The sequence below is a fragment of the Balearica regulorum genome, chromosome 6 (genome assembly GCF_011004875.1).
Source record: "Balearica regulorum gibbericeps isolate bBalReg1 chromosome 6, bBalReg1.pri, whole genome shotgun sequence".
Taxonomy (NCBI): Eukaryota; Metazoa; Chordata; class Aves; order Gruiformes; family Gruidae; genus Balearica; species Balearica regulorum.
Window position 1 is genome coordinate 14770228 of NC_046189.1, and position 17855 is coordinate 14788082.

The 17855-nt window shown below is 40.9% G+C and overlaps 1 protein-coding gene across 4 annotated transcripts in view; it reads right to left on the reverse strand.

The window, feature by feature from the left end:
- Positions 1–17855, reverse strand: part of PARD3B (par-3 family cell polarity regulator beta) — a 422926-nt gene that overhangs the window by 74324 nt on the left and 330747 nt on the right. For all 4 annotated transcript variants that reach the window (XR_012836057.1, XM_075756447.1, XM_075756445.1 and 1 more), the window contains one exon: positions 8385–8681. Coding sequence is in view for 3 of the 4 variants with exons in the window: in XM_075756447.1 (XP_075612562.1) it covers positions 8385–8681 (297 nt within the window). In the remaining variant the exon portion in view is untranslated. The remainder of the gene's footprint in view (positions 1–8384; positions 8682–17855) is intronic.

Here is a 17855-nt window from a genome sequence, read left to right on the forward strand (position 1 = left end):
GGATACAGATCTAAGCACTTGGCCTGGACATGAGCAGTCATGCTGGAAAACCGTACCAGAGTTATTGCATTGCTCCCGGTGGCAGCGTAGCCTGGCAATGCTGGTAGGTCTGAGGTGTGCCCCATGGCTGCCTCTGCTGCAGTCACCTCAACCGGTGTAAGAGTTTTTCCTGGTGATCACAGAAAACCAATCAACTGTTTATTTTGAGAATGTATGAGAAATTGCGGGATGATGCTTGAAGACTCTCAGGACTCGTTTATGCTCCTCACTGCTTAACGAGGAGAGGGGCCAGGGATTGCTTTACGTGTAGCTCAGAGGAACCTGTTAGCATTGGTCCTGCTGACCCTGGATAACCTCAAACAGAAATGAAGACACTGTGAAAATGTTTCTCATGGCTCCAGTCAGTCTATGTCCATTTTTCCTGTCACATCTAAGGGTTACTACTTCATCCTTATTCAGCAGATATCACTGCTCTCTTAACTGGAACTACTCAGCATTTTGAACTAGTCCAGTGATAGCCATTTTTCCCCTCTCCTCCAAACTTAACCCTTTGTCCATTACTTTAAGATTTCTGGGAAAGAATTCTCTGTCTTCCACTAAATATTTTCACTATTTTTAAAAAATATTTTTACCGGAAGCCACTAATTTATCTCAACAAAATGAAAAGTCAGGACAGAGCTTGCTGTGAGCTCATGTCATCAACTGCAGTGCAAACATACACGAGTTGGTCTGTGCTCCTTGTGTCCAACCTCTTCCACCTCCAAAAAAGACAGATTCTTAGTATATACAGACTTAAAAGTAGATGCAAAAGCAATGTATATTCATCTTACATTGGGCTATACAGCAAACCTTGCACAAGGCCAAGTCACCGGGCCTTTCTCTGGAACTACTCGCATATCCAGAAGCTAGGAGATGGTAAGGTAAAATGACTGTGTCGGGAAGCTGGGGGAAAACCAGCAGATAGTTAACAGAAAGATTGGGAATTGGGCTGAGAGAAAGGGAAAACAAAAGAAAAACAAACAGTTTTTTGGCAAAGGATTTGCTGGAAGGACAAGCCTCACAACTGTGAGCAGCATAATGACCTTCTGCTTGTTGTTTTGCTTCAATCAGGGAAATGGGACTGGGTTAACATTCATCATTTAACCAGAATCGCAGTACAGAATAAACCTGACTGAAAACATACCTTTTTTTTTTTTTTGGTCTTTTTTTTTTTTTCTTAGCTGAGCAACTCTACAAGGCTAATGATGGAGCCAAAGAGACTTATTCTGACAGAAGACAACCTGGAGCAATGAAAAGCTGGGCATTTTGAAAACCCTGAAGAGTATGAAGTAGAACAGACTACTGGAGAGTAGTGGGAAAATAGAACCACATCAGATGGAACCATGTCCCTTACACTTTAATTAAAATAAGATTTAACAATTTTATTTAAGATTTCCAAATTCTCAGAGGAAATGCATTTCTCTGTACTGCTACCAGACAAGTATTAATTAGGAAGAAGAAAACACAGTACACAATGCTACATCCATCCATCCACCCTGTGTATCCAGTAAGGTAGATTTCCTTGTTCAAGGAAAATATTCTAGTTACATTGCTTGCCTCCTAAATGGAAATACCACATGCTATTAGGGTTTGCACTTTAAGCATGGAAGTGACTGGCCTATAAACAAGATTTTAACAGCTTCTCTTCTGAACAACTCTGACTGTTTAATTAATCTTCAGCCATTAACCATTCATTTAAAATGCCACTTACGAAATCTTAATTTTGCACATTATCAGTTGGTTCACAAATAGCCATCTATGAGCAGAAGTGTAATGATCTTCCTCTCTCTTCCTTGGAGCTTACCAGCCTTATAGTCAACTCTGGCTTCTTAATTAACCGCACACACATATTAGCATGTAAAATTAAATGGTGTTTTGTTAAAAAAATATTATGCAGAGAAAAGTTAATACATACACACATTATTCTGCTGCTGATTAAAGGAAAAAGTAAGAGCTTTTGGTCAAACGACATCCTGCATAAGACAGAATTTAGCTTCTCTTGCTCACACTAGGAAATACGCTATGGCAGGAACACATGCAAGGCCATATGATTTCATTCCAGCTGCATGGACGATCTCATTTTGTCTTTATTTGTACATTTAAGAGGCTGACACCACCATCTGCATTTTACTCTGTATCCTCTGGTATGGTCTCATCTTCCAGTAACAGACCTGCTCTTTCTCCAGGGACCTATCTTTTGCATTTGCATCCAAACGACTGAAAGAATGGGACATTACCAATAAACAGGCAGAATTAACGTAAAATATTTCCACGCAGTAATATATCACATAAGAAAAGACAGGGCTGGAGGGGAAAAAAAACAAACCAACAAACCAAACCTGAATGCATATGAATGCTTAACACAGCTGCCAAAACTCAGGCTCACCAGCATCTGCAGCAGGCCAGTCACAAGGGAGTTGTGGGAGTGCAGTATATAAAATTTTACACATCTGTCAATAAGTGAGGTGATCCAAATGCAAACCCTAGCAGGCAGGATGCATGCAGGCAGATTTGTGACTATTCCTGACAGAAATTATTTCTGCTGAAGAATGCATAGCCTTGAACAAGCATGCACACATTACACAGCAGTGGCAGCTCTGCTCTGGTTAAAGTCTGACAACTCCCTTCTGTTTAGACACACTCTAAAATGCTCAGGGTCACCTGAGTTCCATGAAATCTGGGGTGTCCATGAGAAGTGAATGATAGGGCTAGGGTCCCAAAGTTGGAAGGATATGGATGAGGAGTTCCTGGGAAACAGCACTTAGAACGCTGTCTGAAAAGTAGTTTTTCCTGAATGCTACCAGTAGATTTCCCCCACCCTCCCTATACCAAGGCTCATTTGAACGTGTCTCAGGAGGTTCAGGTACTCAACATTTTTCCTAGTTAGCACAGTGAGTACGCAGGACCCATTTCTCCTTTCTGAGGAAGAAAACCACAAATAGCAAAAAACACAGTACAAGGGTAACTCCAGTGGCACAACCTACACTCCTGTGGACCTGGTGGCCAAAAGGGTTTCTGGACTGCCCTGCTCCCACAAGCAGGACACCTCTACTGAGAGCCTCCAGGAACCACTGAACCTCTGCTGTACTTGCCAATGCCAGTTTGAATTCAACTGTTGCCAGAAATCTATTAGCCAGGAAGGACAGTAAGCTGCCAAACATTAAGTATCTGGTTTTAACATTACAGGGAACAGTGACCAGATCACAGCCAAAGGCTCAGAAGACCCCACGGTATGTTTCAGAAAAAATAAATTCCAGAGGTAAAGAAGTCAGAGGACAGCCTCAGGAGGTATAGAGTAGTAAAAGCCAGGGAAACAGCGCAGGTGATTTTAGGACACCAAGCAGAAGCAGCTATGGGGTGCAAGTGCATGGCTCACTCATATTTGCCAAGCTTTGTAAATTATTTCAATGCATGACCATAATTCTCTTTCCAGTGTAACACAAGGTGTAATGGCAAAGCGTATGTAGATATTACACAACCTCATTCAATTTTGACCTTGCCTCCACACTATCCATCTGAAAGAATAACCATTCCTGAGTAAAGGACCATCCACTCCTAGAGCAGTGGATTGCTTCTTGGCTATGCAGTGATAAAGATGTTGTAGATGGATGCGCAGTAAGCAATGCCAACTATAATTTGTACAGAGAACAAGAAAACGTCGTTTTCTGGCTGACTAGAAATACAGGGCTAAGTACCATACCTGGGCAACCCTAACTTGCCCTTTTCGAACAAAGCCTTTTCTGTGCGGCTCTGGATTTCTATGGCCTTGGATTGAGCAGGATAGGAGCGAACTATACCTGCCCAGAAGACAAGCATTTAGCCTGCTCTTTAGGAGAAAATGCTCCCTTCGCTGAATTTCAAAACTCCAGATCCTTTTTACTCTCCTCTCAGGCTTACACATAGCTTACATTTGCCATTTGGTCTCTCAGGACACATAAAGCATTTTTCTCCTTCGATCCTTTCCAGGGAGAGGCAGACTGCTTCATGTCTTGCCCCTCTCTCTCATGACTCTGGCCAGCTCTGAGGGTAGGACGCAAGGAGCAGAGATAGGGTTGTGCAGAGGTATTGGTTTCATTTCCCCATTTTCAACTTTGTGTGCTGCTAGATTGAACATTCTGGAAGATTGCAAGTTTCCATAAGGAAACTTTCACCCTGAAATAAGGAAGATCCATTTTTCAATTAAATTAATTAACATTGTGGAGTATAAGATCTTGCACAGTGGGACCCAACATAGCATCTCCAAAGACGGAAAGCTGGATCAGACTGAGACTTTGGACCCTCCCCCTGTGTAATAAAACAGTGTTGGGGTTTTTATTAGTATTTTTTTAAATCTGCAACAAGATACAGCTATATACAGCTAATCTATTCTCACTAAACAAAGGAAAACTGTATTCATTTTTGTCAGACCAGCACTTTAAAATTCCCCAAGATAAGACACATAAATAAATGAAGAATTATACTTGGCAATGAGTTTGGCATCAGACTTTAAATGTTTCATAGTTCTGGGCTGAGGAAATAAGTTGAGCAAAGTCTCTAGAACCTTTCCGGAGATGTACTCGGGGTGTTTGGGTATACTTGACAGCACCATGTTCAAGGGAGGAAAAAAGAGGAAATTGCTTATTCAAAATGTGAGAAAGGGTTGCACCATGTGACATGCCTGACATTTAAGTGATAATACTGTTGTGCATATGCTCTTTTGGCTTTGGTCTGACACCTAAGCTCTGCCACAGTGCAACTTAGCACTGTCATGGTACAGCCTTGATGACTAAACTCAGAGAGATGTGACTTACCACTTGTTTCAGGAACATATGGGCCACAGATCACCCAGCCTCCGCCGCAGGCTGGGGAAAAGTACAGCGTCTCAGGCAAAGACCCTGCGAGTTTCCCAGCTGCACAAGGTGGCTGTGCAGGCTGCACCATCCTTTGGGATGCCATTTGCATTACAGAAAATTGTGGCTAATTAGAAATAAACAGAAAAATGCTTGATTTACAAAGAAATGTGTGATTTTGCCAGCTAATTTTTTTTTCACTCTCTTTAACTTAACATTCACAGAATACACTGATCATGCTAATGCTTTCGCTATATTCATTAATAAGGACAATTTACATTTATATAGCACCTCTCTTAGTTAAGAATTCCAAAGCTTTCAGCAAAATATACACAAAAAATTACATCTATTTCACTGAATATAGTCATTGTCGGAATGAAAATCAACAATTGTGAAGCAGTGCAGAACAACGTTACACAACAGTTGAAAGTAAGACACAAAGCAACCCCCCAAAAACCCCTGAGATGCCAGATGCGAGCATAGGGAAAGGGGACCTTAGTATGCAAACAGCGACATGAAGCAGGTCTGTGTGTGCTCTGAGGAGCAGTGCTTGGAGGCAGCAAACATACTTCGTAAGGATGAAAGCCACAGACTTCATACATGTGCAGCCTATTGCTTTGCTGCATACTGAGGGAGATTCTCAGTTTGAACTGCAAATCTGCTGAGAAGAATGAACCAGGAACACTCGATGGATTCTGGCAATGAGAAAAGGGAAGGTGAGTAAGTGTACGCAAACTGTGAGCAGCGCTTATCTGGCCACTAAGCTTCTTACTTTACAAATGGCCTCCAAATTTTAAAAGGCATTAATTATGTTAATACATTTTTCTGCAAAAATAAAATAAAATAAAAATGAACTTCTTGTTTCAAATGATGAGCTTGAATTCCCTATCCTAATGACACATAACTGGAATTTCCAGACCGAAATGAAATAATCTACTCTCTGTATGTTCAAATCCCCCCTCTACCCCAAAACCCATTTACTTTAGTCACTGATCAAGTCTCCACACACTATATTACAAGTTGAGAGTCAGAGGTGGGAGAAAAAGCCATCCATCTAAAGTAAAATTAATAGCAAAACTTTGAGAGCGCATGCATGTGTTAGCAAGACCAAAGCATGAGCTATTACATGACAAATGTGTTGATAAATGTTCAGCCCTGCAAACACAAAATAGCTTTGGTTTGGCTAATAAGCATCCATTATAGCCTTTTCCCGTCATTTTGAGGCAGACAAGGTAGTTTTCATACTTGACCCTTGAAAGCAGATTTGTTTTTGTAATTAACATGTTATCCAGGGATTTTTCTTTCCACATCTCTTTCTCCTTTCAATCCTCTCCCTCTAGCACAGAAAGATTTCCTCGCCTGAAGTTGCCACTATATTCAACAACTGCTGGCTGAGACCTCACGACCCACTGCATAAATTCACATAAAATTATTCACGTTTGGCACATTTCTGCTGGCGAATAACAACAACCTTTTTGTCTCTGAGACAAAGGAAAGAAAGATTTAAAAAAAGAACAAAGGCAGCCTAATAAGAATCCCACATTTCCTATTTTTTCCTAATCTGGTTAAACAGCCTCTACAAGCCTGAGAAATTCAACAAAGCGAACTTGTTGTGGACTGTTTGTCTTTTGGTACAGAGTCAACACAGATGGAACAGCCTCTCGGCATGACTTCTGATCACGGGCTCAGATATGAGGTAACCTTTCTCGCCTGTTAGATGTTCTGGTTTTAGTTTTTCCCTGAGTTATCATGCTATCATGCAATTACAGCTAAATCCATGCTAAAATCCAGGATCCCAACACTGAATCCAAACCTGGTTGGGACTTCGATCTTGTCCACACAGCAAGTCAAGAGTTCATTCAGTGTAGTTACAACCACGATACAAGCAATCAAATAAAAGAGACCAGAGGGAAAGACTTGAGGATTTCTTTTTGCTGCATGGAAAAACAATGTATAGACCACACTTTAATACTGATGACCTTTTTAAAATGTAAAGCTATAAATTCCCTGTTAAAACTGGCATTATGAAGCAACCTTTATGACAATGTCTTACTCCAATTGAGTTACATCTGTATATATTTATATTTGAAAAATACGTGAACCTGAAATTTAGACTCCCTCCCGCTAGGAATTCTCAGATCTTGGTTTACTGAGTTAGTATGAACTCGGTTTCTGATCCCTTTGCTATATACAAACGTTTGTGCAACTTCAGTAACAACCACCTCAAGACTTTTCTAGTAAAGCAAAACCCACTAGATGGCAAAAAGCCGTGGTCACTACCTCTTACTTCACCCTCTTCACCCTTATGCAGTAGGGGACGAGTTAATAATATGGAAGAAGATGATTAGCAACATCATTATGTTTGGAAAGATCTCTACCATACTAAATTTAGGTGAAAAAGAGAAATACTTGGCCCATTCCCTGCTACACACTTAGATTTGTCAGACGTGTTTTATTACTATTTATAACAATGACTCAGTAGACATTTTTAAAGTACTATGATGCTGCAAACTGAAAAAACTCCTGTATCTGTGCTCACATATTTCTCCAAAATTAACAAGTCTGGTATCACATAACACAAACTGAGGCCATGGGGAGACACTACAGATTGTAATATGAACTCAAAGCATGAACAATTCCTTAAGTCCTCCCTGTCTTAGTCAGTCAGCTCTTCTTTTCACATAGACTTGTATATCTTGTCTACACACTGATATATTAGTTTGAAAAACTCAACATTGATATATTAATGCCGTGATAGTAATGAAGTCTTACGTTTTTAGCCCCAAATTCCAGAAGCAACCAGTTTTAAAATCATCATAATGGTGGCTACATCGTCAACTAAAAGGAATTTCTGTTTTCTTTTTAACCTGAGGAAAAAACTTGACCATCTTTCTTTAATGCGATCAACCTGGAAGCCTGACAGTAAGGATTAAAAATGGCTCTTTCCTTCCCACTTGGTTATTGGAAAGGCTGTGAAAGGCAATCAGTCTTGTGAAGCCACACTTCACAGTCTGCATAAAAATGCCACGATTCCCAGTCCTCTCCCCAACCTAAATGAAAGTGCATAATATCACACAGCTGGGGAAAACTAAACCATAAACATACGCAGTATATCACGCTCTCATACAAACCCTGTTACTAAGAGGCACTTGATGATCAGCAGGATCGAAAGGGATCTGAAAACAGAGATTATTTTTGCTGCAAGGTAAGAACTTTTCCCAATTGAAAGAGGGGAAAAAACACTCTCTCAGCAGTGCAGGAATTGGACTGGAGTCAGTTCATTCATTCTGTTTGTGAAATATGGACTTTTCTTTAATGATTTCTGCTTGACTGCTGCCTTGCTCAGATGCTTTGGGGGTACTGCAGCAGCAAATCATGGTTTTGGTTAAAAGGAAATCCATGGCTTTCCAGTCAGTAAATACAGAGGTTTAGGGCATCTGAACAGCTCCCCTGCTTAGCCCCAGGCTCCCTCCCCACCAAGTTATGATTGTTTGTAATGCCAGGTGGCAATATTACCTGTCACCAGGAGTCTGTGGGTAGTGCTGCTTGTTTATTTTTGCATACAGTCCTTCCAAGTGCTCCCTCTCCATTGGTGTTGAAGGAGAATCACGTGGATATACAAAGGTTTCTGCTACTGCTGGCGATGATGGCCTGTAGATGCTTGCTGCTGGGTAAGCCTCTCGGAAGTGGTTTACTCTGGCATAATTTGGATCCACCTCATCATCATCGATGTCAGGTCCTCCAGGACCAGTGGAATAATCACTCAGGCCTCTCAGTTGCTTTTGCCGTAACTCCTGATGCTTTGCACCAATCCTAACAATGAAAAAGAAAGAACAAATATACAGTTAGATCTGCTTCAACAGCAACCACAGACACTGATTCATCACACAGATTTGGAGCACCAACCCCAAACCCAACCGTTTACGATCTTCAGGTACACTGTGCCAGACAAAACAAAACGGTGTGTGCAGCAATTTTGTTCTTTATCTCTGGCAATCACCTTTGTAACCGAAGTTGGTCATCATTCTGATGAAAAAAATTCACGTTGAATATAGTGTGGCTTTTCACAAGTGTGTATGCACGTGTGTGTATGCATGAACACACAGTTTTAATTCTACAGCTACCCTCCACTTTGCAGTTAATATACCTCACCCAATCCTGAAACTTTTTATCTAAATTAGATAGTAAAATTGTTACTGCCTCTTGGTCACTTGACCCACCTAGAGTCTCCTAAACACATTAACTTGTGAAAAGTGGATTAAACGTGAACATAAATGGAGAGATGGCACAGTTGTCTCAAATCAAAGGACCACAGTTAATTTGCTGAAGATTTAATTTTTTTTTAATTTTATTTTGGCTACATAAATGTGGAAATCATGCCTTATTATATAGGGGATAGGGACAAAGTAAAAGAGCAAAGAAATTAATAGAAACCTGACAGAGATGAATTGGTACATATAAGTGAATTAAAGACTATTACTGGCAGTACTCCACTGTGATAAAGCCTTAAGTGGTATTACAAAATGCTGCTGCTAATCAGGGCCATTGTCTAATCTCTTTGGAATAGTAAAACATATTCAGGTAAATTTCAAACTCAGCTGATATTCAATGATTCAACATTCATGCTGGAGAAAAATAACCTATGGCAAGGCTTTGTGAGCATGCAACTTCTGTTAACTGCTCAGCTACTCTTCAACACAGCTTAATTAAATGCAGTGAGATGGATCTGGCAGAATGCTGACCACAGTACGTAATAAATAGCTTTTACAGAAAATAACGGAGCATGGAGGAAAACACAAAGAACGAAAGACAGATACAGAGTTGCAGCGCCTGACAGAAGTCAACATTTGCTGTTGACTGTATCTGAGGTACAGCGACAGCGTTGAAAGAACAGTATAATTTGTACCATGGGGGAATAAGTAAAAAGGGTCTACCAGACTTGGTTACCCCAGTAAAGCATAATGGCCTCAGGACTCTGCACAGTGAAAAGTGAAGATGTTCTGGAGAAAGTCTTTAAATAAAAGGCATGGAGAAAATGGTTCCCTAAAGAAACAGATGAGCACATTGGGAGCTTCCAGTCTGACACACAGGAGCTATTAAGTACAGAAAGGAATTCATACCATTTATTTTATTTCATTAGAATTGTATCATCAAAATAAATGCTAATACTTTTCAAATAATTTGTAGTTAAAAAGGTTCACAAATAATTCGAATGAGAACAACACGCCTTTCTACACATTGACTTGAGTACCTTAATGTCTGTCAGGCATGCTTTCCAGTTACACCTCCCCATTAACTGTGCTAGGACATATCTAGAGGTGATGCTAGTTTTTAACACTTACAATGTAGTCACACTTTACAGCGGGATGAGCCCACGTATGATACAGTCCTTGATAGTCAGGGAGGGTGCCCACTACCTGGCTCTGCCTTCTCTCAGTGAAGCAGATGACCTTTCTCCTCTCTAGCACTCAAGTACTGTGTGCAGTTTTGGGCACCTCAATGTAAGGAGGACATCGAACTGTCAGTGTGTCCAGAGGAGGGTGACCAAGATAGCAAAGTCTGGCCCTCGAGGCCTTTATGAGGAGCAGCTTGGGTCACCTGGAGAAGAGAAGGCTGAGGGGTGACGTCATCACAGCCGACACCTTCCTCAGGGGGGCAGCGGAGGGGAGGTGCTGATCTCTCTCTGGCAACCAGTGACAGACATGAGGAAAGGGAATGAAGCTGCATCAGGGAAGTTCAGACTGGACATTAGGAATAGGTTCACCACTGGGAGGACGGTCAGTCACTGGAACAGGCTCCCCAGGGAAGTGGTTATGGCACCAAGCCTGTCAGAGTTCAAGGAGTGTCTGGACGATGCTCTTAGTCATATGGTTTAGTTTTAGGTAGTCCTGCAAGGAGAAGGGAGTTGGACTTGATAATCCTTATGGGTCCCTTCCACTTGAGATATTCTATGATTCTATCAAATATTTTAATATAAAGACCATGTGAGAGAATATCATCTTCCTAACACACCACTTCTACTTTTCCTCAAGTTCCTGATCCCAGCCCAGTTAGTTCATTTTCTTTAGTTTTTCTTCAGATATCATTAAAAATACTCAAAGACTTAATGTAATCTACTCTAGTACTTCTTAGAGATGAAAGGATAATAAGAAAAAATGAGCTGCAATCCATCTATATCCTTAAAACCTCTCAGGTTTCTACACTGAGGCTTCCTAGGAATTCCTAAGAATTTCTCCTTTTTTCTCCCTGAAGCTCCTTTCCCTGTACAATCAGCTCCTCCACCTGTAACCATCATTCCACTTCTCTTTTGCTTCAGGTTTTCATGCCACACACGCTCCCTACTTCGAATTCAAATGGTGGCCCGGGTCAGGACAGGCACTATCCTCAAGTGTAACCTCACCCAGGGTAAGGCAGTGTCTTGAAGAAGTCGCAGACTTCAAAATAAGCCTTTGATTCTGCACAATTCTGACTCTGTCCACATGGGAGATTTTACTGGAGGATCTTATGGAGGGCATAGCCTGGTGTCAGTAGGTGATAAATTCAGTTAGTAAGGCACATGTTCTCTCATTTTACTGCCGATTGCACTGGCTTAGCTGGCTGATGGCTTCTCAGGACAGTGAGAGTTTAATAGCATTTGCAGAACGATGGGACATACAACTCATTCTTTGTAAAACTAATGGTGACACTGGTATAGACCTTGGTAAAAGTCATGCTTTTATTCATAAAGCAACGGACAATGGCATGGGAAAAAAAGTCAACACTGAGGAGCTGTATATGAAAAACTAAAAAGCAGTGGTCAGCTTGCATTTCTACCTAAACCACAAACCATTGATAGCAAATGAGTAATAATTAGAGAGCAGCTGAAAGTCTGCAAAGCGTTTATCCTCCAAGGGTTTGTGAATAAAGATAAGAGAGATTATGCAGCAGGGAGTGGTGGAGGGAGCCAGTCTGCTTGTGTCTGTGAGTGAAACACCACATTAATCGTTCACAGAGAGGAATCTGGGGCAAAGCTCTCGCTTGGTCCATTCACATAAAAACCAGCCTTTTCAGGTAGCTCACCGTCCGAGAGCACTCCTCATGCTACAAGGACGGGGGTGGATTTTGATTGTAAATAAGGCCTCAGACATCAGCGAGGCAGGGAGGGAGGTCTATGCTGCTGTTTTCCATCTATTATACATATGGGCACTTCAAGAGAAACTCTCTTGCAGAAGGATTAATATTTTACATGTCCCACATGGAGTTATGTCAGAAATGTAAAAACAAAGGCACTTCCTTGTTGAAAAAAAAAAATAAAAAAAAAATCACACAAGTAACTGCTAGCTGCTGCACCCAGTAACTGTCAGTTTGGTAGTAGTCCTTGCCCCCAATTATCCTGCTCTTCTTCTACTAAAATGCATAAAGCACTATGAGATTGCTGCTGTCTTGCAGATTAACTCTGAAAAAGCACCGAATGTTCTTAAAAACCTGGAAAACTGTGGAGGACTTCACCCTCAATTAGTGACCAAAAAAGCCTAAACACAGACTTCAGTGCATGAATGTATATTATGAGGTACAAGTTTCATGGCACAGGTCCGTGTGGGATGATACGGGCAGAAAACTGGGAGGACACTGCATTTCAAGGAATGGTCTTACCACACACCAGTGCAGAAGGCATGGGGCACAGTCCCGAGAAGAGTCACAGCAGTTTCTCAGAAAATGGTGAGCCATAATGTTCTTTGGACCAATACATCACCTATCCCCTTGGTATTTAAGACCTATTTGAAAGCAAGAGTAGCGAAGCACAGCAGCATCACGTGACACTTCCTTTCATGTCTGACAGTGCGAGTAATTTGTCCTGCTATCAATACTGGTATATTCTGCACAACAAAAGCTGGAATTAGGTCACCACAATTTTCTTTTGTTCCTGTGAATAAGCCTAGCTTCTTCAACTTCTCCTTCTGAATGCAATCTTCAATTGCTGCCACTATTGTATGTCGAACCTGCTCAAGAACAATTATTTCCATTCTATATTATACAGACCAGTCAATATCAGGTTATGTGAAATTCTTCATGATCAATATTTCATCTTTTCAATATGGTTATTATAATTGCATTAATATTTCTTATTTCCTTTTTATTCTTCCACACAAATCTATAAAATTTGCTCAGTGATCTCTTTTTCATTTCAATCCAAATGTTCAAATACAGGGAAACAATCTATCAGATGGCTGGTTTTTCTTTTCTTCTATTTTCCTGTCCTTCCATGCCTTCTCTTCTGTTTTTCATTTTTCAATTTTCTTCACATTTCTGTGAAGTTTTAAATATCCTCACTGTATTTCAGCATCATGTTTTCACCCTGTTTTAAAGCTAACTTTTCTATAGCACATACCAGTAGGTGCCTAGGAATTCTTTACTGAGGTACAAAAAAATGTGCTGTTCCTTCCATCGCTCCTCTAATGCTCTGTCAACCCCGCTAAGCAGGCTGCTTCTGCTATACCCCACTCCAGTCCTTTACCATTTCTGCACCTCCCTCTGCATTTCTGCCTATCTGAAACAGAAATAACTTTACTCCCAATCAAAATAAATAAATAAAATCTTCCAAATCAACACAACTATCACAGCAAACAGCTTACAGCTATTATGAACAAACAATTACTACAAGAGAGCCCGAAACTCGCAGCACAGGATGGGTCTGGTTAAACTACTGGTGCAAAATTGTGACAAAAGATAAAATGTCACTCAGCACCATGATGCTGGCAGTGAAACCAGAGACGAGGAGAGGCACAGGTCACCATCTGAACAATTCAGCGTAGCACTAAAGTTTCTACAAACTTCCTGATGAGGGAAAGGGAAAAGAAAAACTCACACAGAATGAAGGGAAGTTAGATATATTTCCTTTTGGGTATCCCATATCAGCCCTGCTTGCTCTCTTCCGCCACCTGAGCACCATGCTCTCCAGTTAAATCACTGCACGACAACTACATCCCTTAGCTGTGTTTCTGTAAAAACACAACCTTTGCACACAAGGAGCCAGAGGACAGGCAACAGAAGTGCTTTATCAAGCAATGCTGGTTTGTTTTTTTTTTTTGTTCCTGTGACCCACCTTTTTCTCAATAGCATCCAAACACATATCCTACCCCAATCTTCTCTGTTGCTTTCAAGACCCGCTAGCTATCACTAGAACCTTTCTCTACAACAAATAATTTCAGCAAAAAAATATAGTTTGATAAAATATATAAACTCAGTAGAACTATAGGTATATTTCCAAAACACGTTGCATCCTATTTGTACATGTCAAACGAAGACAGGATCCTATACACCTAATGTACTTCTGGAAGTGGGACGTGGTATTTTGAAAACACTTCTCTACACCTCACATACTGTTCAGTAGCATATCCCCAGGGCTATAAATCAAGGAAACGCTCTCATTTATCCTTCAAACAATCTTCCTATCTGACATATCCACACGGATCCTATATGGCGATTTCTCATGTACTAAGACATGAAAAGATGCGCAAACCTAGAAGGCAGCAGCCACGAAAGGGTTAACAGCCCAAACAGCTCCTTCCAGCTGCAGCTCAGACACACGATTGAGTTACTGTGGCTTAACAAGTTATTGTGTTTCTGCTGAGCTACTGTCAATGACCACATATGTATTCGCCGCCTGTGACAAACACAATGTAAAACGCTTTAGCCTGACACCAGTGACAGAGATACTGACAGGCAAAAGCTGGCTTAAAAGACTGCAGCACACGCAGAGCGAGTCAGCTGCAGGAAGGGATATGGACCACCTCAAGAAAACTCCAGAAGAGCTGAGCAGAATGGACTTTTGGACCAGACCCAGAAATGCTTTTGGGAATGGAATGAGAGGGCTAGGAAAAGCCGTAAGAGATACTCCTCATCTCCTGGCCCACCAGGTGGAAGCTGGGTGGGTGGCTGGGTCGTGAGTGGGGAACAAGTAAATGCTGAAACTTCTGAAACCAGTGCTCTAAGCCTCTGTGAAAATTAAAACGCAGGACTTCATGTTACCAGCGCAGTAGCCCAAAGAAGGCCAGGGTCATTAAAAGCTGTGGAATCCAAAGACTGCCTTCAATGGGGAAGAGACAGCACGATACTGGGATGCAGCCCAGCCTGCTGTTCTGGAGACCCAACACCAGCCCTAGCTCTAAAGGGGCTCTGCACGGCAAGTCAGTCTAACAAGCCATTCCCTTGGATCAGGACAAAAATGAAGCAGCATGTCCTCTGCCAGCCCCCAGCGAGGGACAGGGCGCCTGCTGCCCAACTCAGTGGCATCAACGGCTACTACATCTGACCACAGGGCAAAAACTGCAGGTGGGAAGCTTGGCCCAGGAGAGACCGCAGGCTGTCTTTACTCGAGAGCCGCAAGGCTGCACTTCACAACGGAACAGTTTTGGATGGGGAAAACTGACCAAAATAGACTCAAAACAAAAAAGCACAACCTTTCCTGAGGTGTCTGAACTCTCCCTTCTTTGCACTCGCCATGAGCTCCGGGTCATCCCGTTTCTTCTAACTTTCCAGGGAAAGTGTAAAAGTAATGCAACATTTTTTAATTTGCCATGCACTGACCATGGGCTTAATACTGAGCAGAGCCCCAAGGTGCCTGTCTAAGTAGTCAAACACAGGACAGAAAATACAGCTGCTGACCAAACCAGCATATTTCACAAAGGGACCTTTTTTTATACTGCAGATGAATACAGCAACATTTCTTGTATGGTAGATGAAAAGCAATAGACTTTGTGCAAGCGCAAACAGGTACATAAATGAGTAAGATACTGGCTAAGTCAACGAAAGATGTTTCCAGGGGAAATGGACAAGTAACAAGCAAAGACAAAACATGTAACAGAAACAGGGCCACAGGTCTTTTAGAATAATTTCTATTCTGTTTGCTGTAAGAGGAGCAGAGTAAGAGAAGGTAAGCAAGCATGCATACAATCAGTTTGAGGTATACCTAAACTCTGAAAAAGGACCTGATCCTTTAAGTCTTTTGAGATCATTGAGATGCTGAACATGCTTCCACTCATTTGGTTTTCCTTGTGAACAGCAGAATAAAAGCTGCTGCATTGCTTTTTTTCCACCACTCATGTGACTCTCCCTGAGATCTACATACCGCAACAATTACTCAATTTACATCTGATTTAGTATCTTAATACTTCAACTGTGATTTTACATAACATTTCTGCTTTTGTCTCTCATTTACCTAATTCATACATATATTGAGAAACAGGTTGTCTAGAGGAAAGCAGCCTATTTCTGCAGGAGGTCACTTAGATTTCCATTGGGTTTAATGTTTTAATTCCTTTCTAGCTGCTAGCAAAATATATTTTGGTAACTAAAATCTTGTATTTTCATTCATTTACATAATAGTGAACTGAATACATCCTGCCCTCAGATATTCATAAGCCATAATCACTGATGGGAATGGGTATATTTCACTTGAATATCCAAGGAGATAATTTCAGTACAGTGCTTTTAATTTTTTTTTTTTTATTTCATAATAATTTTTCAGACAGGCATGGTCTATAATGACATTAATGATCTTATTCAAACCTGCATTTTTTATCAGGAAAAGACTCATCTGTATTTTTTTCAACCATCACCTAGGAAAACTCTAGAGGCAGGCACGTCTCAGAGCTTAATAAAATAAAATAAAATAAAAATCCACTTCTTGCCAGTAAATGGAGGATATCTGATATGGACTCATCAAGACTCAGACAATATCTAATTTAGTATTATCTTTCAGGGTATTCTAATGGAGGAATATTTGTTGAAAACATCTTCCCCATAAGCTATGCAAGTGTTTCTTCATTCCAGCTCATTCTATTGTGCTGGACTTGAACATCTTCTCCCCCATAATTAGTATTTGTAATTGTGAACAAGAACAGAAACAGTCTCAGAAATAAAAAAGGCAAGACACAAATTCAAGAGAGTAAGAGACTGTAACTGGAGCTAAACAAGATACATCTTACAACAAGCATTAACCGGCCCAATGATCAAAACCACCAGGGTTAAACATAAAATATTGCCTGTTCTAGAAAACTACCCCATACCTCCCATATACTGCTAAACTGACCAAAGGAGCTGCCTTTGGAGGGTTGTAAGTAAAGAAACGGAGGAAAGAAAAACCTAGGAAGGAGACAGAGCTACACTGACCATAAAATTTAAGATTATGACAAACTGAAGATGAAACATAACCCTTTCATACCACAAAATGAGGAGTGAGAGCTTTGGATAGACAAGACTGAGGTCTTAATGTTCTTCCATTTATTTCAGAGGTGACAGGGAGTGATTACCAACTTACACAGGATCCTGCCCTGTAAAGAAAATCCTGGCTCTAATGAGGTCAGTGCATTTTTCCCCACTCTGTAAACTTCAATGAGAACAGGATTTTACCTTTGCTGTTAACTCTGAGGAAGTTTTTCTGTCTCTCTCTTGTCCATATCAGTTGTACACTGGGTGAAATGCAGCAGATTATGGAAAGCCAACTATCAGAAAAGTCAAATATATTCTTTATTTTACTACATTATGTGATTTTTTTTTTTTACTCACAACTATCCTGAGTTATTTTTTGAAGTGATAATATCATAAAAAAATTTAGGTTGGAAGGAACCCTCTGAAGGTCACTCTGCTCAATCTGCTGCCGAAAGCAAGGCTGACTGCACAGATCAGGTTGCTCAGCCTCCTGTCAACACGATGTTCCTTGTTTTGTGACAATGTGGATTAGACAGCAGAGTTATTCCAGGTTTGTCAAAATTACTTTGGCATCTTTCACCTGAGATGTTCTGATGCCTTTAAGAGCTCCAAGCTCCTCCTGCAAAATGGCTTTGAGTCTGCAGGGACTTTACAGACCACAGGTAAGTTGCAGGCCTAGTTCTCAACACTGATTTAAAGGAATTCTCAGGCTGCTGTGATTTGTACTTTTCTGTTAAAAAAGTACGGTGATGTGCACATCATACCTGAGTCCCTTTTGCTAACATGAACTCATTTGGG